At 39.1% G+C, this 25,508-nt stretch overlaps 2 protein-coding genes across 2 annotated transcripts; both read right to left on the bottom strand.

Annotated features, from left to right (window-relative positions):
- Nucleotides 1-1,817: 1,817 nt before the first annotated feature.
- Nucleotides 1,818-21,168, bottom strand: LOC136973521 (uncharacterized). The gene is made up of 2 exons (XM_067268248.1): nt 20,481-21,168; nt 1,818-2,593 (listed from the first exon to the last, which is right to left on the bottom strand). The coding sequence occupies exons 1-2, from the start codon at nt 20,824-20,826 to the stop codon at nt 2,112-2,114; spliced, it is 828 nt and encodes a 275-aa protein (XP_067124349.1). The 5' UTR covers nt 20,827-21,168; the 3' UTR covers nt 1,818-2,111.
- A 74-nt stretch (nt 21,169-21,242) lies between these two features.
- Nucleotides 21,243-22,439, bottom strand: LOC136973523 (uncharacterized). Its single transcript, XM_067268250.1, has one exon. It carries the CDS (start codon nt 22,437-22,439, stop codon nt 21,243-21,245), a length of 1,197 nt encoding a protein of 398 aa, XP_067124351.1.
- Between the last annotated feature and the right edge of the window lie 3,069 nt (nt 22,440-25,508).

Here is a 25,508-nt window from a genome sequence, read left to right as displayed (position 1 = left end):
AAGTTTATTGTGGACTTGTTCGTTCCACACATTTTGCCATCTCTCTGCTAGTCGTTTTTTAACAACCAGCTTCAAGTCACCTCCTTCAATAAACATTGTATGCTGAGGAAAACTTGCTGACTTTGCAGCTGCATCAGCTGCTTCATTCCCTTTTATACCTACATGGCCTGGGACCCAACAAAATTTTACAAAAATATTACTTGCAATAAGATGGCAAAACAGTTTGCGAATTTTAATCACTATAGAGTGAGAACTAGGTTCATGTGAGATCAAAGCCTGAAGTGCACTAACTGAGTCAGTGTAAATAACACAGCAACGATGACCTTTCCTAATTACATATTTTAAGGCTAGGTAAATAGCCTGCACCTCTGCAGTAAAGATGGAAGAATTCGATGCAATTTGTTCTGCCACGATCTCATCCTGGCAGACAAAGGCTGAGCCAACGTAATCAACCGATTTCGATCCATCAGTATAAATAGGAATTAAATTCCTGTCGTGATGTTGAATTTCTGCAAAGTGCTGCCTATAGATGTAGTCCGGGGTGGATTCCTTAGGAAACTGCTTTAAGCTAATGTCAACATTAATCACAGGAGTTGACCAAGGTGATATATTATCGACCTCGGCCTGTGAAATGTTGCTTGTGTCCAGGTCAATCGTGCTGCTTACATTCTCCATTCTAATGTCAAATGTAGGGACACAACTTGGGCGAGCTGTAAATAATCTTTTCAGCTGAGTATCTGATACTCTACAATAAACTGAAGGTTTAGCCAAAGATTTCTGTTTAATGTAATAGAACAGAGACAACTGCTCTCGCCTGAGAGATAGTGGGGGCTCATAAGCATCCACGCACAAACTTTGGACAGGAGAAGTTCGAAACGCACCAGTGCACAAACGCAATGCTTGATGGTGGATTGGATCCAGCATCCGAAGAGTAGATTCTCGCGCAGAGCCATACACAATGCATCCATAATCAAGCTTAGAGCGAACAAGAGCTCTATATATTCTGAGCATTGAACATTTGTCTGCTCCCCAGAATGAGCAGCATAATACCTTTAAAAGGTTCAGAGATTTTAAACATCTACTCTTCAAATTGCGCAAGTGTGGTAAGAACGTCAATTTATGGTCAAACACGACACCCAAAAATTTTGCTTCGTTGACCATTGGGATTTTAACCCCATTTAGGTAAATTTCAGGGTCCAGGTGCAAACCACGCCTTCGGCAAAAGTGAATGCACGACGTCTTCTCTACGTTAAAGCTGAAACCATTGGTCTTGGACCAATTGTCTATGCGATTTAGGGAGGTTTGCAGTTGTCTCTCAATAAAACTCATATTACTAGACTGGCAGGAGATCTGAAAGTCATCCACATACAGAGAGTGTTTCACACTGGGAGGGAGACATTTAGCTATGCTGTTAATTTTAATTAGGAACAGAGTCACACTCAAAATAGAACCTTGAGGAACACCTTCTTCTTGTGTGTAAGGCCTAGATAAAGTTGTGCCCATCCTGACTTGGAATCTTCGATTCCGTAAAAAGTTTTTTATGAAAGTTGGCAAATTACCCCGCAATCCGAATTGGTGCAGATCACGAAGTATTCCGTATCGCCAGCAGCGATCATAGGCCTTCTCTATATCGAAAAACACAGACACTAAGTGCTGTCGTCTAACAAACGCTTCGCGTATGGATGCCTCAAGCTTTACTAAATTGTCCGTGGTACTCCTGTTCCTACGAAATCCACTCTGATGTGGTGAAAAGTAGTTCTTTTCCTCTAGGAGGAACATCAGGCGTCTGTTTACCATTCTCTCAAAAAGTTTGCAGAGACAACTCGTCAGAGAGATTGGTCTGTAATTAGAGGGATTCTTGCAGTCTTTACCTGGCTTGGGAATGGGAATAATGATAGATAGCCTCCAAGAGTCAGGAAAAGTATGTTCTGTCCATATTCTGTTAAACAGATTCAGAAGATTACAAAGGGAATTGTCTGACAGATTTTTAATCATGCTGTAGTGGATTTTATCCGGGCCTACAGCAGTATTCCCCGAGCGAGACATCGCTCTATGTAATTCTATTCTGGTGAATGGCACATTATATTCCTCATTAGATGAGGAGTGAAAGTTTAAGTACTGTTTTTCACTTTGGCTTTATAAACCTGAAAATTCGTTGTGTACATAATATTGCTGGATGAAGACGAAAACGTTTCACCCAACAAATCAGCAATACCTTGTATATCACTGATTATTGTGCCATTATTTTCCAGCATGGACAGAGAGTGAGAAGCATATTTCCCATTAATTTTATGGATTTTATCCCAGACTGCTTTTGAGCTGGTGGAAGATGTTATGCTAGATACATACTTCCTCCAAGAATCCCTTTGGCTTTGCCTCCTTATTTTCCTGGCATTTGCCTTTGCTTTTTTAAAAGCAATCAAATTCTCAGCAGTGGGGTATCTTCTGAAAATCCCCCATGCTTTCTTTTGCTTTTTAAATGCTGCCTCGCAGTTCTGATCCCACCATGGTTTCGGATGCTTTGGATATCTGGTTGATGTTATCCCCATTGTTTTTTCAGCTGCCTGAATAATAGTCGATGTGACAGCTTCAACTGCATCATTGATATCAGCAGTATTGACCATTTCCTCAGTGATTTTAGCCAAAGAAGAAAATGCAGGCCAATCTGCTGTTTCAAGTTTCCAGCGTGGTGGACGGGCTGTTTCACAGCTTTCTCTGCCTCGGTATTTTAGAAATATTGGGAAGTGGTCACTAGAGAGTGGATTAGATCCAACCCCCCATGTAAATGCTGAAAACAAGTTCGGACTGGCTAATGATAAATCAATGGCAGTGAATGTTCTTGTTGGGGCATGGAAGTATGTCACTTCTCCGGTATTAAATATATACAGTTGGTGATTGCCTATAAATCTCTCAATGGCCCTGCCACGACGATTGATGTCGGGACTGCCCCACATTGGATTGTGACCATTGAAATCACCGAGTAAAAGGAATGGAGTTGGCAGCTGTTCAACCAAGGCATCCAATTCATCATCATTGACTCTGACATCTGGTGGCAAGTATATGGAACAAACTGTGACAGTAACGCCGATTGAAATTCTGACTGCCACGGCTTGCAGCTCTGTTGTTATTTGTACCGGTAAGGACGGGATGCGGTTTGAAACCAGTATAGCCACACCTCCACTGGCGCGGTTGTGGCTATCATCATCCTTGCGGTAGAGACCAAATCCTTTTAAGGATATTTTTTCTCCGGGTTTTAAATGTGTTTCCTGGAGTGCCACGCAGAGAGATGGGGTAGATGATGTCAGATGTTTAATGTCAGAGAAGTTATTGCAGAAACCACGACAGTTCCATTGGATTATTTTGTAATCTATTATGGGTTTGAGGCAGCATTCTTAGTAAAAGTATCCCTCTTTAGTTTTACAACTGATTTTCCTTTTCGAGGTGTGGTTGGTGGTGTCACCTCCTTATTAATAAGTTTCTTCATCAGAGAAGTCAGAAAGCTCACTCATGGACTGAGTCTCTGATCTCTTTGATTTAGAGAGGGCTGCTTTCAATTTTTGTTTATTGAGTGGGTTCTTATTTGCCTTTTTAGAACCCACATTTCTAGTTATTACTCCTGTTTTGGGAACGGTTGATTTTGTCTTTACGTTCTCCTTTTCTTCTTTTTTTTAGACTGAATTAGCAAACATTTAGTGTGGCGAGTGAGAGATTCATTTGGTGAAACAGAGATATCTGTTTGAACTCCACACGAGTTTGTGGATTTCAAAACTGCAGCAAATGTCTTGTGTTTAAGCGGTGCACTTGAAGTGACCATGCGACGAGCGTCTACGTAAGATAAATTGTTGACAGTTTTCACCCGCTGAACCTCTTTCTCTCTCTGCCATGCAGGGCATTTCCGGGAGTAGGCAGGATGGGCATCTTTGCAATTCACACAGCATGGAGTATTGGTACACTCGGCACTCTGGTGACCTTCAGTTCCACACTGTGCACATATGCTCTTTCCTCGGCAGGATGTTTGAGAATGTCCAAACCGCTGGCATTTAAAGCAGCGCAGCGGGTTTGGAACGTATGGTCGAACTGGGCAGCGCAGATATCCTGCAGTAACAAATGATGGTAATGTTGGCTTTCCAAAAGTGAGAATGAGATGTTTAGTTGGTATCAACTTGCCATCACAACGTATGGAAATGCGTCAGACAGCAGTGACACCTTGATCTGAAAGACCGATCCGGATATCTGATTCATCTTCAGACATCAGATCGATCTCAGATATCACACCACGTGACGAGTTCAAACTTGTGTGTGGTGTGATAGTGACATTTATGTCTCCTAGAGATTTAGTCTTTAAAAGCTTTGCTGATTGTTGAGGAGAGGCTGCCTCAACGAGTAAATCTCCTGACCTCAATTTTTGGATTTTTTTAAGATGCCCAATGGTTGATTCAAATAATTTTTGAATCAAAAAGGGGGAACATTTAGACAGAGATGTTTCTCCCGTAGCATGAACAATAAAATAGGCTGGTTGATTAACGGAAGTAAAATCACTTGGTGGTGATGCTTTGGTACCTAATGTTTTAGATTGTAGTGAATCCATATTGAAAAATTAATATTCAGCTCACGGTGACCCCACCCACCATGGGGCCCAACAAGGGGATGCCGTCACATGGGAGATTCCCATAGACCGTCACACCAGGGTTTCCCAAGAGCTATACCCTCACAATGCAGTCGAGAAGAGCACACCTTGTCTGATGTGTCCGCCGGGTCTGCATCAATCGGTTGACTCCAAGCCGAGATCAACAATGACTCAACGACCAGCCGATTGACTCAAACGGAGCCTGATTTGAGCCTCCCGTTTATCCGAAGCAGGGGCCAAAGCAGTGTGTTGGGGACGTTATGTTGCCCCTCAACTACCAGGATCCCCCTTTCCGGCATACGGGTCACCACGCATGGCAAACACGTGGGTGGGCGTTCAGATCCCAGGGATGGTAAAGAAGAGTTACTAGACCATCTCTGGGAGGTCCCTCACCACGGACAGGAACCCACAACGAGGGGCAAAAACATAAAGAACATACAAAGTTTAAAATACTTAGGTATCTTCTTTGACAGAAGCCTTAACTGGAAAACACACGTCAACGAAATCTACAACAAAATGATTGAAAGATGTAACCTTATCGAACACATCAGCAGGAACACTTGGGGTCTCAACCCAACGAATACTCGGCTAATTTACAAAGGAGCAATAGAACCGGGGGTGCTGTATGGTATACAAGTCTGGGGAGAAGCCCTGGAAAAAGTTCACAACAAAAGAAAATTGATTACCGTTCAAAGAAAAGCAGCGATTAGGATATGCAAGGCATATAGAACCTCCCCAACCGACGCACTTTTGGTAATGGCCAAACTTAAACCGATACATCTAGTTGCCAAGGACATAATCTGGGAAAGAAACTTAATTAAAGGGAACAATCAGAATAAATCAGAAGAGCAAATAAGGGCGGAAATAAAGCAAGGCCAACTCCCAAATGACAAACAACCAATAAGAATGATTATAGAAAACGATACAGAAGATATAGATAAAACAACCATTGTTGCCAACCCTGCAGACAAGGAAACCTTTAAAACTAACTTGACCCACGACGAAGCCTCCAATAAGGGAGACGATAAAAATCTACACGGACAAGTCTAAAACAGACACAGGAGTAGGAAGCGGAATTGTTATAAAAGGAAATGATGGCAACACGATGTACCAAGCATCTCTTAAAATGGCGGAGTATTGTACCATTACTCAGGCTGAGACATTCGCTATATACAAGGCTATTGAGCACATTTCCAACAACAGAAGCCAATACAAAGGAGAGCTTAGTTTCTATTCAGATAGTCAGACAGCTCTTTCTATACTGAAAACCAAAAACAGAAAAACAAAGCTCACAAACGAATTGATAGAGAATTCTGAAAACTTACAAAGAAAACAGAACATCACTTACAACTGGATTCCGGGCCACCAAGGCCATGAAGGAAACAAAAAAGCAGATCAATTGGCTAAAATGGCGACAAAAACCAACAATACAAAAATCTACACAAGGATCCCAATAGTTGAAATTAAAAAGCACATTAAGAAAATAACTACAAAACAATGGCAACAGGAGTGGACAACGTCAACTACAGGACGTAACTGCTACAAATATTTTCCAAGCATTGAAAACAGGCTTCAAAACAAAGTCTTCAAACCCTCTTTTGGCATCACACAATGCGTCACAGACCACGGAAACTTTAGGGCTTACCTGAACAGATTCAGAAAAATAGATAATCCTTACTGCGACATAGATAACACAAAAGAAGACAACGCACAACACTTTCTGATGGAATGCACCAAATATGACCAACAACGGGAAATCCTTATAGACAGCTGCCTTCGTGCCGAATACAACTGGCCTCCCAAGGACACCGAATTAGTGACAAACAAAAATCTATTCAAGGCTTTGGAGAAATATATACAGAAAACCAAGGTGTTGGTAATACCTAAAAAAGACAAACATCATAACGACAGGAGACAATACAATGACGACGAAGAACACTCAACAGAGGAGACAGAAGAGGATAGTTTCATAAGAACCGAGGACGAAGAAGAAAACGGAAAAAGCACAACTACTTCTAGTGACGAAACGGATGAAGAGGGTAAGGAACCCTAGTCCAACGGTGTTTGCCCCTACGCGAGAGCCCGTGGGCGATCTCAAGTTACATTCCTCCACTTAAATGGTGTTGAGCCCCGGTACCGTCGGTGCCACAATATTGCACCTGGACTGCGGTACCAACATGGGGCGGGATTGTCTGCTGGGGGCTTGATCATCTTTGCCAACCACGAGACGTGGTATTGGTTCTTTGTATTTATTGTTATCTCAGCTCTCATTGTTCTTTTATTGTATAAAACCTTGTATCATGTTACATTGTTACTGAAAGCACTTATTGTCGGGACAATAATTCTGGAAAGACACCAGTGTACATATTGTAAATATTGTTCGTTTTGTTTAATAAATGCCGAGACGAGGCGCCCTCTGATCCCACGCCTTCTTTCACACTTTCCTATCCTCCTTTCTTTTCACACTTCGCACCTCAAGCTTTCTCTCCTTTCCTACTTCTACAAAGCTAAGTCCGTTGCTAATAAGACGGACAGCTTTCTACTTCTTTATAAACATGTCTATAGGAAAGGGATAGCAACCCTCGAAGAAACACAGGCTGCCACCTTGGACAAACATCGAATGGTAAAAACACAAAATCAACTAATTAATTATATATAGAAGAATACAACATCTTCATTTTTAAAGGCAGTCCAGTTTGACTCAACTCATTCAAAATCCGAACCAGGTCTCATTTGGCTTAAAAACCAAACTATCAAAATCCTCACCTTAACACTCCTATTTTTCAAATTGTGTGAGTATTTAGGCAATTGGTACAGCATGGTGGATCGCGATTCTCCCGTTCACAGCTACGAAGAAGCTGTTAGAGAAGCTCGCAGGCATGGAGCTGCAGATTTAATAACTTTTTATCCATCCTTGTTAATGACGGTCCCTAGAGGCGGTCCATTCGTACAGCGAATGCAAGGGAGAACTTATCGTGAGAAGTCCGCGATATTAGGACAGTTATTTAACGACGCCTCAGGGAACGCTGCTCCGATGGCAGGTATGTTATGGCTTCATAGCCAAGAGTTTTTTACAGCAGCTCTTAATGCCATGACAAACGAAATAATGGAGCCGCTGGATAGAATATACGAAAACTTTACACATGGACAACCTGGCACAGAAGAATCGCTACGAATTTACAGAAATGCAGTTCAGTTATTTAGAAACAACTTGCGCCCCGAACTGAATCACGCAGAGTTTTTTGCGATAGCGGGCCACACTACTGCTGAATTAAGAGTGGGACAGGCCGTTTTGACAACTTTGGTCCGTATGTTAACAATCATGAGGGAGCAGCGAGCAGAACGACTTGCTGCAGGTGAAAATATAAGAAGACCAAGGCCTGCTTACATAGACGACTTTGTGGAATGGATTCAAGACCCCAATCAAGATTACTTAGGCAGAGTGCCTTTTGATCGCAGACAGGCCACACACCACCAACAAGCTATCCGTTACCCTGGTGAGGAGGATCGCAACTTTAACAATAAAGGATTCCTATTACTATCAACAGCTATCGCATACCAATCCCAGAAAGTGGATCCAACATTTGTAGATGTTGCTGCAAACATACAGGATCCTATCGTCAGAACTGCAGTAGAAGAGGCCAGACTACTAATTGCTGGTTTAGAGGGTCAAGAAGCAAGCCTCTTTCAGCAGCAAATCGCGGCTGCTGACATCATATTCAATTCATACTATTGGATCAGGAAGTTGGGAGTAAATAGCCGTAATGGCTTTAAGGTAGTTAATAAGTTCCTTTATCAGCTGGGCCTCGCTCCAATTGGAACAGAAAAAAGGGCGGAATTGATGCGCAGAAGTCACAGCGAGTTAATTCGTCATTTTGCTGAATTTACTACTCTCGTGACAAATATTTACATGCCCCCTTTTATTTGTACGTATTCGAGATTCGACAACATGGTACCAGTTTTGGGCAGCATCTGCGTTACCAATTATGAGGCCACAGTCACCAGACAGTCCGCGAGCTGGAGGAACAGCATCAACATGCGGTTGGAGGTGAAGGAGACTCTTCGAATTGTTACAGATCTCTTTATGGTAGAAGAGATAGCGAACCTGGGCGAAGGCAACAATATCTTTAGGAGCTGCCACTTACTTCATCAACTTTTGCTAACAAAAAAATCCCCATACGAGTACGCGGCCGTATTGCAGGTAACGCATTACAAGTTCAGATCTTTGGATGGGGGCATATTGAAAGACCAGGAGCACAAAGAAGAGCACAAGTAGCCGAACCTCAGCCTGGAGACCTTCATGACCTTCCAGCTCTTGAAGGTGAAGCTGATCAGGCTGAAGGAGAAGGTGGAGAGGTGGATTAGGTATACCACAGAAGGAGCACAATTAGTCAGTAAATGCCTGTGTTTTGAAATACTCAGTAGCTCCTATAATTCCAATTTTATAATCTAATTTAAAATAATACAATAAAATATAAAAGTTAAAATTCAAATTAAAATTCAACATTGTGATTTTATATTTACAATTTATAATTTATGGTCTTTTATTCATTATTCAACCATTAAAATTCAGTTATTTTAGTTTTATTTTAAATTTGGAGTTTGATTTAAATTTAGATTTAATTTTAAATTCACGTTAGAATTCAAAACTTTAGTTAAACTTAATTTTAGTTTAAGTTTTATTCAGCCTAAATAGGCTTAGTCAAATGAGATATAAGCTTTAAATTAAAGCAATCTCTACTCAGAATCTGTTCTTCCACTTAGACGCTGTGGAAATCCCACCACATCCAACTCTCCAACCCAGCCACAAAGCAAGAGCACAAGCAAAAAAACCAAACAAAACACCGCAGGAAAAGGCAATGAAGAGCAAGCAAAGTGCAACACATCCAAATCAGACAAATCAAAACAGAACAAAACGGAACAAAACGGAACGCGACCCACTCACCCGCGACCGCTCGCGTGACATAAGAACTCTGTCACATCTTGACGAGGGGTCAAAGAAACACCGACCCTCCAGTCACATTTTTATCCAACTATTGAATCGACAGTGCTGCCATTTTAAGCACGTTTTTACTTGTAGGAGATTCTACATGGTATGTTCTTTCATATGCATTTAGTTTGTTATAATATATAATTAGTGTATTTAATTAATTGGTAGATATTAATTATATATAAATTGAAGAATTTTAGAAATATTACAACTTTTTAAAAAAGTTTTACTTATATTAAATTAATTTGTGTATTTTAATTAATATGTTTTCATTTTAGAGTATTAGTTTTGAAGTTTTCTTTGTCCTTTTAAAGCAAATATTTAAACACTGACATCAGACTAGGGTGATGTAACGGAAGTGTAGCGTCACGTAACTGAGGTACTGTTTTATATTCTTTTATAAATGTTTCATATGATTTATTTTTTTACAAGCGAATAAGTTATGATATTTTTATTTATATTATTTTCGATGCAAATGTTGTTTTTAATACAGATACTTTATTTAAACATGGAATTGGCTCTCTAATTATGACTATGACTTATTGTTATTTTGTAAGAATGTTAGCAAATTTTTCGAAAAATACGTTCAAATAATTCAAAATATTTGCGATACATGGCGACAAACAGAAATCACTAGCGATATTTATAATTTTATATGATTATTTATTTTAAATGAAAAATGGCGCTGTATATTTTTATGAAGAAAGTTGAACTAAAAACATTATTTTCGTGGAACATATAGATATTTTATTCATTAAAATACTTTTTAACAGAATCAAATTTAGAGATAAATTAAGCAAAAGATTAGATTCATATTATTCAAAAAATTTCCATTGGATACTTTTTTCTTTATACAATATTTATTTGTAGCTTAAAAAAACCAAAATTTATTTGATTAATGTAATGTTATACACAGAATGTTACAGCATTTCATTCACTTGATGTCATGGATTCTCTGAAAAATTAGACGGAAATCTACTAGTTTCTGCATACTACAGCATTTCAGGTAAAATTCCATTGAATTCCAAATTCTCTGTGGGATGATCTCCCATCTATTCATCTCCCTGCAAAGAAGTCAGTGAAGAAACCAAAGAAGTGTGTTAACTTTTTACTCAGAAATTTGTCATATTGATTTCATTTTTTCTATTCATTAATATTTATTATAAAAATTTTAAAATTCAAAACATGGAGAGAAGACTGGAAGTTTCCCTTGTTTTGTAGGAGTGGAAAATAAAGGTTGTTTTATTTGCAAAGATTGTTGATATTTGAAATATAATTGTCTTCACCCAGGCCATGGTGCCGGAGGGAAAGGAAAAAGCGATGGGAATAAAAGTAGAAGGAATTGGTTAGTTAGTTCTAGTTTTTTGGCACAAGAGCCATACAGGCTATGCTGCGCCATGACAAATGGTAAAATTAAACAAAGCTAAATATATATATCACAAGGCATCAATACAACACAAACACAAACGAACAAAACAACACAAACATAAATATATAATAAATAAATAAATTAGTTAACTTAAATCTCTCTATGAATATTTATAACTTTCAAAAAGTTCAGTATCTTATCAAGATTTGGCCTCTGGCCCAAAATCTCTCTCAAAGTTGCATTTCCAAAATGCTGTCTGCGACTCTGGTCAAAAGCAACACAGTTGTAAAGTATATGTTTAACACTTAGAGTACAAATGCAATACTGGCATACTGGCTGGTCATCACCCTTCAAAAGGTATTGATGAGTAAGCCGAGTATGTCCAGTTCTCAGGCGAGTAAGAATGACTTCAGATCTCCTATCATACTGTTTCTTGTGTGTCCAATTTTCTATTATAGGTTTGATCTCGTAAAGTTTATTGTGGACTTGTTCGTTCCACACATTTTGCCATCTCTCTGCTAGTCGTTTTTTAACAACCAGCTTCAAGTCACCTCTTTCAATAAGCATTGTATGCTGAGAAGGACTTGCTGACTTTGCAGCTGCATCAGCTGCTTCAATCCCTTTTATACCTACATGGCCTGGGACCCAACAAAATTTTACAAAAATATTACTTGCAATAAGATGGCAAAACAGTTTGCGAATTTTAATCACTATAGAGTGAAAACTAGGTTCATGTGAGATCAAAGCCTGAAGTGCACTAACTGAGTCAGTGTAAATAACACAGCGACGATGACCTTTACTAATTATATATTTTAAGGCTAGATAAATAGCCTGCAACTCTGCAGTAAAGATGGAAGAATTTGATGCAATTTGTTCTGCCACGATCTCATCCTGGCAGACAAAGGCTGAGCCAACGTAATCAACCGATTTCGATCCATCAGTATAAATAGGAATTAAATTCCTGTCGTAGTGTTGAATTTCTGCAAAGTGCTGCCTATAGATGTAGTCCGGGGTGGATTCCTTAGGAAACTGCTTTAAGCTAAAGTCAACATTAATCACAGGAGTTGACCAAGGTGATATATTATCGACCTCGACCTGTGAAATGTTGCTTGTGTCCAGGTCAATCGTGCTGCTTACATTCTCCATTCTAATGTCAAATGTAGGGACACAACTTGGGCGAGCTGTAAATAATCTTTTCAGCTGAGTATCTGATACTCTACAATAAACTGAAGGTTTAGCCAGAGATTTCTGCTTAATATAATAGAACAGAGACAACTGCTCTCTCCTGAGAGATAGTGGAGGCTCATAAGCATCCATGTACAAACTTTGAACAGGAGAAGTTCGAAATGCACCAGTGCACAAATGCAATGCTTGGTGGTGGATTGGATCCAGCATCCGAAGAGTAGATTCTCGTGCAGAGCCATAAACAACACATCCATAATCCAGCTTAGAGCGAACGAGGGCTCTATATATCCTGAGCATCGAACATTTGTCTGCTCCCCAAAATGAGCAGCATAATACCTTTAAAAGGTTCAGAGATTTTAAACATCTACTCTTCAAATTGCGCAAGGAATTGGAGAAACAATTATCAGAATAACCAGAAAAATTATGAAGTAACCAGAAAAAGTAACCAGAAGTAACCAGAGAAATTATGAAGAGAGAGCAAATAATCTTTTGTGTAACAACACACAACTTGATGCAAATATTGGACATGAAAGCATCATACATTTTACATTGGATTCAGGAGCAACAGAACACACAGTTTTATCTTGCCTCTCTTTTGTGCTAGAAGTTTTTTCCATTTGCTAAATTTATGCTTATTGGTTTAATTAAACTTTCTATATCTGTCATATAAGTAGCAGTATTTTCTTGAACTATCTTATAATAATAACTATATTGTTCTGACTGCTCTCATTGTACCAACGACTTCCCATAAGTTATCTGTAAAAAAAATCAATGACACTGAAAAAAGGGTTATTTTGGAAAGAAAAACGGCTGTTATAAGGCACAAAGATTTTCACATTGATTGTTTATTGCAGAGTTTACCATAAGAAATAATATACAATGCCTCAAAACAGAAGCCAATGACTTCCGTTTTAACATAGAAGATTAGGCCACCTAATCTGCCATGTCCCAACCAACCCTGTGGATCATGCATGAGGGGCATGATCTACTTGATTACCATTCAAAATGACTCAACAAAGATCATGCAGAATAAAACTATTGCACACAAATATATGTGGACCCATAAATCCAAATACTATAAATAGCAAAAAATATTTCCAAACAATAACAGAAGTGCTGATTCTTCTTTGTTTTTTAAGAGTATTTCTATGACAGTTCATTATATTTTTTCAAATTGAGCATGTAAGTTGTATTAGATAAGACAATGGACGTGAATTTTCCTTGAAGATGTTGAATGTATTCCTTTGTTTTTATAGGAGTCTAATGGAATACACAACAGTCTACACACTTCAGCAAGGAGGATTGGCAGAAAGAATGAATAGGAAGCTCTCGGATGAAGCAAGAACTATATTTGAAAAGAGTGATCTAAATTAACACCTGTGGAAAAAAAAATTCATACAGCAGCCTTTCAGGTAAATCGATCCCCTATAGCAGCACTCAATAGAAATATTCTTTGAAGAATATGGTACGGAAAGGTTGATTTATCAAAACTAAAAGTATTTGGTTGTCAAGCCTGGTTATATAACCTACCACAATCTAAAAATTTAGAATCATGTGCCAAGGAAGTCAGAATGGTAGGATACAGTCTCAGGATTTCATTTTCTTTTGAATCTCAAATAGGTAAAGATGTAAAATTCAATGCCAATGTAGTACAAAACTCAAAGTGATGATGACTTCTGTGCAAGAAACAAAAAATAAAACAAAACTAATAGTGATCATTTAAAGATATATCAACGTAAACAAAAAACACAAAAAAAAGAACTATAAAATTACCACAGAAACCTATGAAGAGGCAGCAGAGTCAGGAAAAAAATGGAAAGATGCCATAGAATAGGAACTGGAAGCTCATCTAAAATTTGGCACCTGGACTAAAACAAAACTTCCAAAAGATTAAGCTCCAATATAAACCAAGTGCGTGTTTTGAACAAAATCAGATGGAACAAAGATGATAATTGATTCTTGTTTTTTTTTTTGGCGCAAAAACCATGTAGGCTAAGCTGTGCCAGAACAAGTGGTAAATAAATTTAAACAAGATAAATCAAAAACATATGATAAAAATTACGTACTAAACACAAAAATGAAATAAAATAAATAGATAAAAAAACAAAAAACAACAACAACAAATATATACAACAATTTAGATGAAAAAACAAAATAAATAAATGATCTAATCTCTTTATACATATTAATGACTTTCAGAAAGTCCAGTAGATTGTCCAGACTTGACCTCTGGCCCAAAATTTCTGACAAACTTGTATTTCAAAAATACTGTTTACACAACCTCTCAAAAACAGAGTAATTGCAGTATGTGTTTTACACTACAAGGGTACTTACAATACCGACATACAGGCTGGTCATCACCCTTCAAAAGGTATTGATGAGTCAGTCGAGTATGTCCAATTCTCAGACGAGTAAGAATGACCTCAGATCTCCTGTCATAGAATTTCTTTTTAGTTCTTTAGTCTTAGTCTTGTTTAGTGGGTTCTTACCAGCCTTTTTAGAACCCAGGTTTCTTGTTGTTACTCCTGTTTTAGGTAAGGGTGTTTTGGTTTTACATTCTCTTTTTCTGGTGTTTCCTTTGATGGGATCAGTAGGCATTTCGCATGGCGAGTGAGAGATTCTTTTGGGGAAACTGAAATATCCGCTTGAATTGCACATGTTTTTGTGGATTTCAAAACAGCTGCAAATTCTTTTGTTTCAATGGTGCACTTGAAGTGACCATGCGCCGAGCCTCTGGGTAAGGTATGTTGCTGTTTTACTTGTTGGATTTCTTTTTCTCTCTGCCATGCAGGGCATTTCTGGGAGTAGGCTGGATGGGCATCTTTGCAATTCACACAGCATGGAGTATTGGTACACTCAGTGCTCTGGTGACCTTCAGTTTCACACTGTGCACATACGCTCTTTCCTCGGCAGGATGTTTGAGAATGTCCAAACTGCTGGCATTTGAAGCAGCACAGTACGTTTGAAATATATGGTCGAACTGGGAATCGAAGATATCCCGCAGTAACAAATCATGGCAATGTCGGCTTTCCGAAAGTGAGAATGAGATGTTTAGTTGGTATCAACTTGCCATCACGACGGATGGAGATACGTCGGACAGCAGTGACATCTTGATCTGCAAGACCGATCTGGATATCTGATTCATCTTCAGACATCAGATCGATCTCGGATATCACACCACATGATGAGTTCAAACTTGCGTGTAATGTGATGGTGACTTTTATGTCTCCTAGAGATGTCATTTTCAAAAGCTTTGTTGACTGTTGAGAGGAGGCTGCTTCTATCAGTAGGTCCCCTGACCTCAATTTTTGTGTTTTCTTCAGATGCCCAATAGTTGATTCAAACAACTTTTGAATTAGGAAAGGGGAACACTTAGACATAGGTTTTTCACCAAAACTATGCACAATGAGATAAGCTGGTTGGCCGGAGGAACTGACCTCTTTTGGTGGTGACGCATCATTGCTTGTAATTTTTGATTTTGATGAATGCATGTTTAGAAATAACTATTCAGCTCCTAGTGACCCCACCCACCATGGGGCCCAACAAGGGGATGCCGTCACATGGGAGACTCCCATAGACCGTCACACCAGGGTTTCCCAGGAGCTATACCCTCACAATGCAGTCAGAAAGAGCACATCTTGCCTGACGTGTCTGCCCAATCTGCATCGATCGATTGACTCCAAGCCGAGGTCAACAATGACTCAACGACCAGCCAACTGACTCAAACGGAGCCTGATTTGAGCCTCCCGTTTATCCAAAGCAGGGGCCAAAGCAGTGTGTTGGGAACGTTATGTTGCCCCTCAACTACCAGGATCCCTCTTTCCGGCATACGGGACACCAAGCACGGCAAACACGTGGGTGGGCGTTCAGATCCCAGCGATGGTAAAGAAGGGTTTCTAAACCATCTCTGGGAGGTCCCCCTCACCACGGACAGAAACCCACATTGAGGGGCATATTACAGGCAATACCGAAAATTGAGCTTGAGCAGGCATTTGAATCACTATTGAATCGCTGTAAAAAGTGTATTACAGCAGGAGGAGTGTATTTTGAATGATTTAGTAAAAAGATTTGAATAAAATTGTTTTGTTTCATTTTTATAGATCCAGTCCCGGAATATTATTACCACACTGTGTAAGCATATAACCTGATTCAGTCTTCTCTTGTTGTACTGCTATTTATAATTAATTCATTTTCATTGTTCATTTCAAATTCATAATACCAGAGCTACACTGGAATAACATATCATATCATCATAAACTTAGAAAATAAAAATTTACCTGATTTTTATAATCTGTCTTAACCGATTTAATACTTTTTACTTTCAATTATATATTTCAAATTATAAAATGAAATGATTATTTATAAGTCATTAATTACACACTTTGAGTATTTTTTGCTAATTACTATAAATTGTACACTTTAATGATTACAAAATATACTAATTTAAATGAAGAACAAATCACTATTTATTGATAATGATAAGAATAAACAACATTCTTTTTCAGAAATGGTCATCATTTATTTATTTTCAAAATATTAACACTGCATAATGTACAAGCAATTTTTTAGCTTTTCTCAGACATATAAAAAGTATTGATCTCTCTATTTAAATAAAGTAAAAATATATTCAATTGTAAGTTTCCTTACCTTAAAAGTTTTATATTTTGTTTCAATCTTAATTATTATTAATTAACTTTTTTTGGCGGATTCTTATATATTTGTATTATCTGAAGTTGCGGATATAAATGCGTAAAACTTAATTTTTTTTATTAGTACATTATTATTACATTATTTTTCCTGTTTTACTCTTATTCTTAATTGTAACCTGTATCTTTTATTTCAAGTTAGATTTGAAAATGTCTTCAACAAAGAAAATAAAGGAATCGGAACTGTCAGCCTACTTTGATGAGTTAATTGAGTCTGACAGTGACAGTCAAAGTAGTGTTGACCTACCCGAATACCATGATTTGTATTCAGAATACGACTCAGAAGATGAGGAGCCTTCAACCATCGCTGGACCTTCGTCGTCCATCGCTGGACCCTCCTCTCTTCAGCTTTCTGATGACGAGTTGGAAGATGAAGTGTACCTTGAGGTTCTGCCACCGAAACAATCTCTCCCCGCTCCTCTCCCTTTCGTAGAACTATCCAGGTTGGTTGGTAATAGTTTTTTGGCACAAAGGCAACACAGGCCAAGCTGCGCCACAACACATGGTATAAATAAATAATAAATAAATAATAATAATAATAATAAATAGAATAAAATAGAACAAAATAAAACAACAGAAAAAAACCAAAAAAAAAACATAGAACCGATAACAAAAATAAATAACAATTAAAGTGTATATAGTAACAAGGTATAAATATAAAATAAACAAACAACTAAATCTGTTTATAAATATTTGTAACTTTTAGAAAGTTTAGTAATTTATCAACATTTGGCCTCTGGCCCAAAATCTCGTTAAAACTTGCATTTCCAAAATGCTGCCTACGAATCCTTTCAGAGGCAGTGCAATTGCTCAGTATGTGCTTAACGCTTACAGTACAATTGCAATACTGACACACAGGCTGGTCATCACCCGTCAGAAGGTATTCATGAGTCAGTCGAGTGTGTCCAATTCTCAAACGAGTAAGAATGACCTCTGATCTCCTGTCATAAGGTTTCTTCTGTGTCCAATTTTCAATCACAGGTTTGATCTCGTGTAGTTTATTGTGGAATTGTGCGTTCCACACATTTTGCCATCTCTCCTCTAGTCGTTTTTTAACAACTAGCTTCAAGTCACCTCCTTCAACAAACATTGCATGCTGAGAAGGACCCGCTGACTTTGCAGCTGCATCAGCTGCTTCATTCCCTTTTATACCTACATGGCCTGGGACCCAACAAAATTTTACAAAAATATTACTCGCAATAAGATGGCAAAACAGTTTGCGAATTTTAATCACTATAGAGTGAGAACTAGGTTCATGTGAGATCAAAGCCTGAAGTGCACTAACTGAGTCGGTGTAAATAACACAGCGACGATGACCTTTACTAATTATATATTTTAAGGCTAGGTAAATAGCCTGCAACTCTGCAGTAAAGATGGAAGAATTCGATGCGATTTGTTCTGCCACAATCTCATCCTGGCAGACAAAGGCTGAGCCAACGTAATCAACCGATTTCGATCCATCAGTATAAATAGGAATTAAATTCCTGTCACAATGTTGAATTTCTGCAAAGTGCTGCCTATAGATGTAGTCCGGGGTAGATTCCTTAGGAAACTGCTTTAAGCTAAAGTCAACATTAATCACAGGAGTTGACCAAGGTGATATATTATCAACCTCGACCTGTGAAATGTTGCTTGTGTCCAGGTCAATCGTGCTGCTTACATTCTCCATTCTAATGTCAAATGTAGGGACACAACTTGGGCGAGCTGTAAATAATCTTTTCAGCTGAGTATCTGATACTCTACAATAAACTGAAGGTTTAGCCAGAAATTTCTGTTTAATGTAATAGAACAAAGACAACTGCTCTCTCCTGAGAGATAGTGGAGGCTCATAAGCATCCACGTACAAACTTTGAATAGGAGAAGTTCGAAATGCACCAGTGCACAAACGCAATGCTTGATGGTGGATTGGATCCAGCATCCGAAGAGTAGATTCTCGCGCAGAGCCATAAACAACACACCCATAATCCAGCTTAGAGCGAACGAGGGTTCTATATATCCTGAGCATAGAACATTTGTCTGCTCCCCAGGATGAGCAGCATAATACCTTTAAAAGGTTCAGAGATTTTAAACATCTACTCTTCAAATTGCGCAAGTGTGACAAGAACGTCAATTTTTGGTCAAACACGACACCCAAAAATTTTGCTTCATTGACCATTGGGATTTTAACCCCATTTAGGTGAATTTCAGGGTCCAGGTGCAAACCACGCCTTCGGCAAAAGTGAATGCACGAGGTCTTCTCTACGTTAAAACTGAAACCATTGGTCTTGGACCAATTGTCAATGCGATTCAGAGAGGTTTGCAGTTGTCTTTCAATAAAACTCATGTTAGTAGACTGACAGGAGATCTGAAAGTCATCCACATACAAGGAGTGTTTCACACTGGGAGGAAGACACTTAGCTATGCTATTAATTTTGATTAGGAACAGAGTCACACTCAGAATAGAACCTTGAGGAACACCCTCTTCTTGTGTGAAAGGCCTAGACAAAGTGTTGCCCATCCTGACTTGGAATCTTCGATTCTGCAAGAAGTTTTTTATAAAAATTGGCAGATTACCCCGCAGTCCAAATTCATGAAGATCACGGAGTATTCCATATCGCCAACAGCGATCATAAGCCTTCTCTATATCGAAAAACACAGACACTAAGTGCTGTCGTCTTACAAACGCTTCGCGTATAGATGTTTCAAGGTTTACTAGATTGTCTGTGGTACTTCTGTTCCTACGAAATCCACTCTGATGTGGTGAAAAGTAGTTCTTTTCCTCTAGGAGGAACATCAGGCGTCTGTTTACCATTCTCTCGAAAAGTTTGCAGAGACAACTAGTCAGAGAAATTGGTCTATAATTAGAGGGATTCTTGCAGTCTTTACCTGGCTTGGGAATGGGAATTATGATAGATAGCCTCCAAGAGTCAGGGAAAGTATGTTCTGTCCATATTCTGTTGAACAGATTTAGAAGGTTACTAAGGGAATTGTCTGACAGATTTTTAATCATGCTGTAATGGATTTTATCCGGACCTACAGCAGTATTCCCCGAGCGTGAAATTGCTGTACATAGTTCTATTCTGCTGAATGGCACATTATATTCCTCATTAGATGGGGAGTGGAAGTTTAGATATTGTTTTTCACTTTGGACTTTATAAGCCTGGAAATTTGTTGTGTACATAATATTGCTGGATGAAGACGAAAATGTTTCACCCAACAAATCAGCAATACCTTTTATGTCACTGATTATTGTGCCATTATTTTCCAGCATGGACAGAGAGTGAGAAGCATATTTCCCATTAATTTTATGGATTTTATCCCAGACTGCTTTTGAGCTGGTGGAAGATGTTATGCTAGAAACATACTTCCTCCAGGAATCCCTTTGGCTTTGCCTCCTTATTTTTCTGGCATTTGCCTTTGCTTTTTTAAAAGCTATCAAATTCTCAGCAGTGGGGTATCTTCTGAAAATCCCCCATGCTTTCTTTTGTTTTTTAAATGCTGCCTCACAATTCTGATCCCACCATGGTTTCGGATGTTTTGGATATCTGGTTGATGTTATCCCCATTGTTTTTTCGGCTGCCTCAATAATACTAGAAGTGACAAATTCAACTGCATCATTGATACCAGCAGCATTGACCATTTCCTCAGTGATGTTAGCCAGAGAGGAAAATGCAGGCCAATCTGCCGTTTCAAATTTCCAGCGTGGTGGACGGGCTGTTTCACAGCTTTCTCTGCCTCGATATTTTAAAAATATTGGGAAGTGGTCACTAGAGAGTGGATTAGATCCAACCTCCCATGTAAACGCTGAAAACAGATTCGGGGTTGCTAATGATAGGTCAATGGCAGTGAATGTTCTTGTTGGGGCATGGAAGTATGTCACTTCTCCAGTATTAAATAAATACAGTTGGTGATTGCCTATAAACCTCTCAATGGCCCTGCCTCGACGGTTTATGTCAAGACTGCCCCACATTGGATTGTGGCCATTGAAATCACCGAGTAAAAGGAATGGAGTCGGCAGTTGTTCAACCAAGGCATCCAATTCATCTTCATCGACTCTGACATCTGGTGGCAAGTATATGGAACAAACTGTGACAGTTACTCCAATAGATATTCTGACTGCCACAGCTTGCAGCTCTGTTGTTATTTGTACCGGTAAGGACGGTATGCAGTTTGAAACCAGTATAGCCACACCTCCACTGGCGCGGTTGTGGCTATCATCATCCTTGCGGTAGAGTCCAAACCCTTTTAAAGATATTTTTTCTCCAGGTTTTAAATGTGTTTCCTGGAGTGCCACGCAGAGAGATGTGGTAGGTGATGTCAAGTGTTTAACGTCAGAGAAGTTGTTGCGGAAACCACGACAGTTCCACTGAATTATTTTATAATCCATTATGTGTTTGATACAGCATTCTTTGCAAAGGTGTCCCTCTTCAATTTAACTGATGATTTTCCTTTTAAAGGCGATGTTGTTTGGGTCACCTCCAGTTTATTCTCTTCGTCAGAGATATCAGAGAACTCACTCATCGACTGAGCCTCCGATTTTTTGGATTTGGAGAGTGCTGCTTTCACTCTCTGTTTGTTTAGTGGGTTCTTACTCGCTTTTTTGGAACCCACATTCCTAGTTGTTATCCCAGTTTTTGGTAGAGGTGTTTTTGCTTTTGTACTTTCCTGTTCTGGTGTTTTCATAGATGAGAGTATTAAACATTTCGCATGGCGTGTAAAAGATTCACTTGGGGATACAGAAATCTCTGTTTGAACCCCACATGTGTTAGTAGATTTCACCACGGCAGCAAATGTCTTTTGTTGCATAGGTGCACTTGGAGTGACCATACGACGAGCCTCTGGATATGAGATGTTTTTCATAGTTTTTACCCGTTGGATCTCTTTTTCTCTTTGCCATGCGGTACACTTTCGTGAGTAGGAAGGATGGGCATCTTTGCAGTTCACACAGTGTGGCGTACTTTTACATTCAGTACTGTTGTGACCTTCAGTTCCACACTGTGCGCACAAGTTTTTGCCTCGACAAGAGGTCTGGGAATGTCCAAATCGCTGGCATTTAAAGCAACGCAGCGGATTTGGAATATACGGACGAACTGCGCAGCGCAGATATCCTGCTGTAACGAAAGATGGCAGTGTCGGGTTGTTGAATGTTATAATTAAATGTTTAGTGGGTATCAACTTGCCGTCTCGACGGATCGAAATGCGTCGGACAGAAGTGACACCTTGGTCCGAGAGGCCGATCTGAATGTCTGATTCGTCTTCAGACATCAAGTCAAACTCAGATATCACACCACGTGATGAGTTCAAACTTCCGTGTGGTGTGACCGATATTCCCATGTCTCCAAGAGTTGTAATTGACAAAAGCTTTGTTGTTTGTTGAGGAGAGGCTGTTTCTACAAGTAAGTCCCCTGACCTCAATTTTTGAATTTTTTTCAAATGCCCAATGGTTGATTCAAACAGCTTTTGAATCAAAAAGGGGGAACACTTAGCAAGGGGTTTTTCTCCAGTTGCATGCACTATTAAGTAAGCAGGTTGGCTGGAGGTCTTTTCTTTTGTCTGTGCTTGTTTTTGGTTTTTGGTATCCATATTTAAGAATTTATATTCAGCTCCTAGTGACCCCACCCACCATGGGGCCCAACAGGGGGATGCCGTCACATGGGAGACTCCCATAGACCGTCGCACCAGGGTTTCCCAGGAGCTATACCCTCACAATGCAGTCGAGAAGAGCACACCTTGTCTGACGTGTCTGCCCGGTCTGCATCGATCGGTTGACTCCAAGCCGAGGTCAAGAATGACTCAACGACCAGCCGATTGACTCAAACGGAGCCTGATTTGAGCCTCCCGTTTATCCGAAGCAGGGGCCAAAGCAGTGTGTTGGGGACGGTATGTTGCCCCTCAACTACCAGGATCCCCCTTTCCGGCGTACGGGTCACCACGCACGGCAAACACGTGGGTGGGCGTTCAGATCCCAGGGATGGTAAAGAAGAGATACTAAACCATCTCTGGGAGGTCCCCTCACCACGGACAGGAACCCACATCGAGGGGGTAGAACTATCCAACCCCAAACACATGCCTTGTTCTGATTCTCATCCTGTAGAATATTTTAACCTTTTTTTCACTTTTCCTTTACTTTTTCTTATGGTGACAGAAACAAATAGGTACGCCAAGCAACTCATAAATGGCATGGGGGTGAATGTGCCAAAATATCTGAAGAAGTGGAAAGCAGTCACAATTAAAGATATTAAGGGGTTTTTGGTTATTATTTTTGCAATGGGAATTGATAGAAGACCTAAAATATCGGATTACTGGTCCACTCTTCCTCCGTACATATCTACATGTATGCGGAAATTTGTAGTAGGCACCGCTATTGTCAGTTGCTTAAATTCTTTCATCTTGTGGATAATAGTAAGTTGCCTGGCCCAGGGGAATTAGGTTATGATCCGAGTGCACGATACCAACCTTTAAAAGATCATGCGAATAAAATGTTCCAGCATCATTACATTCCACGTAGGGAAATATGTGTCGACGAGTCCATGGTAGGTACCAAGTGCCATACCTGCATGCTTCAGTATATGTGACAGAAAAAACATAGTCAGTGGGGGATCAAACTTTGGATGATGTGCAACTCCACTTCAAACTACTGCCTGGGATTTTTCACATATAAAGAAGCCAAATTCCAGGCAGAGAAGTCGTCCATCATCTCAAAGTTTGGTCTGGCGTATACTGTTGTATGTCAATTAATGGACAGGGGTGGTTATTACAACAAGGGCCACCATGTACTTGTCGATAACTATTTCATGACAGCCACCCTTATTTGCCACCTACATTCCCAGGGAACTTACTGCACTGGCACAGTGAAAAAAAAAACAGGAAACTGCTACTGCTAAGATTCAAAAATACATTCAAAGTAGGCCAGATCTTCTATTTTTGATCTGGTCCTATATTGGCGTGTGGCTTCCAAGATAAAAAAAACAATCCCAAAACAAACCAGTTCTTTTATTCAGCCATGCAGAGGCATGCGATGTAGAAATTGTTAGGTGCGAAGAGGTAAAATTATTGCCATAAATAGTTGCAACTTATAATAAATTTATGGGGGAAGTTGATACAAATGACATGATGTTACACGCATACTTGCATGAAAGGAGGTGTAAGAAATATTGGAAGAAAGTAGCTTTCAACATCATAGCCAGGATGATGTTGAATGCCTACATACTTTATAAAGAAAATTCTTCCAGGAGCCAAAGAAAAGTCCTCCCTCACGTCGATTTTATCAAGGCGGAAGTGGAAAGCCTGGGGAGAGAATGGATGAAAAAGCAGGAAGTTCAACGTACTCCAAAACCCCGAGGACCAGTAGGACTACGTAAACTACCAAGCAAGATTGCATACCATTGCATTGTGTGCAGCACATCTAAACACAAGAAGACAATAACAAAAGCCTGCACACAATGCAATAAAGGTGTTAATGCCAACTGATGGTCAAACATCGCTGCTAGCACAAAGGTATGTGCATAAATTGATATAATTCTGTTTTAATTTTATATGGATAAATTTTGCATAATGTACAAAATAATAATCTCTTTCCTGCAAATATCATCTGTTTTCTATTTTTAATACAATTGCACTTTTTCTGGAAACATATGTGCTAGCAAACAAGGTAGATGGTGCAAAGTTTGGAACAATAATCTGGTATAATTATTATCAGAGTTTTATATACATTATTCTTGAAAAATGTACAAAACTATATTTTCTCTTACGACTACTGGTTCTGGGGAGATGTTTCCGCTTGTTCCTCCATCCATTACTATTTATTTATTGTTATTTATTGTTAACATTGGATTATTAAATACAATATTTTGTGAGTACAACCATTTCCCCCCCTCCAAAAATACCTCAATGTTAACATTTTGTAAACTACTGTTTACAACATTTGTAATATAATAATATTTACTTAATCACTTATTTTTACTTTTTTTTGATAATTATGTATTCATGTAAATTTTGATTGTATTTTAAATAACAACCGAAGTTGTAACAGGAAATTCGCCTATTTTACCAATCTAGGGACTCCCCCTTTTCTAAATTTTAATATTAATTTAAAACGATTAGAATAAAACAGTTTAGTATCCAAATCTCACAACATGCCAAGGGAAAATGACAAAACAGTCAATGAGTAATGATGAGAACTGCCCCCAAAAAACAAGATGAGTCACATCGACTCAATGATGACTCTGCAAGGACTAGATGTCATTGCCAAATAAAAACAACAGAAGACAATCATCTCAGCTGCAATGACATAACCGCAAATAGATCGTCACCCGATGATGACACCAGAAATGAATCATCACTGATGACAAATTTTTCCATGCTGAAAATATTTAAAAAGGAGAGCTCCAGCCCGACAAAATGCAGTATAATTCTCATACTCAACACGGGGAGTACCACTCTTAGTCAGAGAGACAGAGATTCTCACCAGTATAATTATCATACTCAAGACAGAGTATAAGTGAGAGCAGACTCAGGACAACAAACAAGAGAGAATAGACCAGAGGCGGTCAGACAAACACAGGACTTAAGCAGCCAGAAAGTGCAGTCCCGTCCAGACAGTACCAGAACAGTACAAGCAAGAAAGAGCGAGAGTGAAACAGGATCAAGAAA

Source organism: Centruroides vittatus, unplaced genomic scaffold (assembly GCF_030686945.1).
Source record: "Centruroides vittatus isolate TY-2023 unplaced genomic scaffold, ASM3068694v2 contig_319, whole genome shotgun sequence".
NCBI lineage: Eukaryota > Metazoa > Arthropoda > Arachnida > Scorpiones > Buthidae > Centruroides > Centruroides vittatus.
The sequence above is the reverse complement of the archived record's forward strand: the minus strand, read 5'-3'. Positions and strand labels throughout refer to the sequence as shown.

What these genes read in the sequence shown, in the direction of transcription:
- LOC136973523 (XM_067268250.1), bottom strand. Translation starts at nt 22,439, where the DNA reads ATGGATACCAAAAACCAAAAACAAGCACAGACAAAAGAAAAGACCTCC.
- LOC136973521 (XM_067268248.1), bottom strand. Translation starts at nt 20,826, where the DNA reads ATGTGGGGCAGTCTTGACATAAACCGTCGAGGCAGGGCCATTGAGAGG. An exon ending in GGAAATGGTCAATGCTGCTG is followed by an intron (nt 2,594 to 20,480) that starts GTATCAATGATG and finishes TCAATGATGCAG; the next exon opens with TTGAAGCTGTCACATCGACT.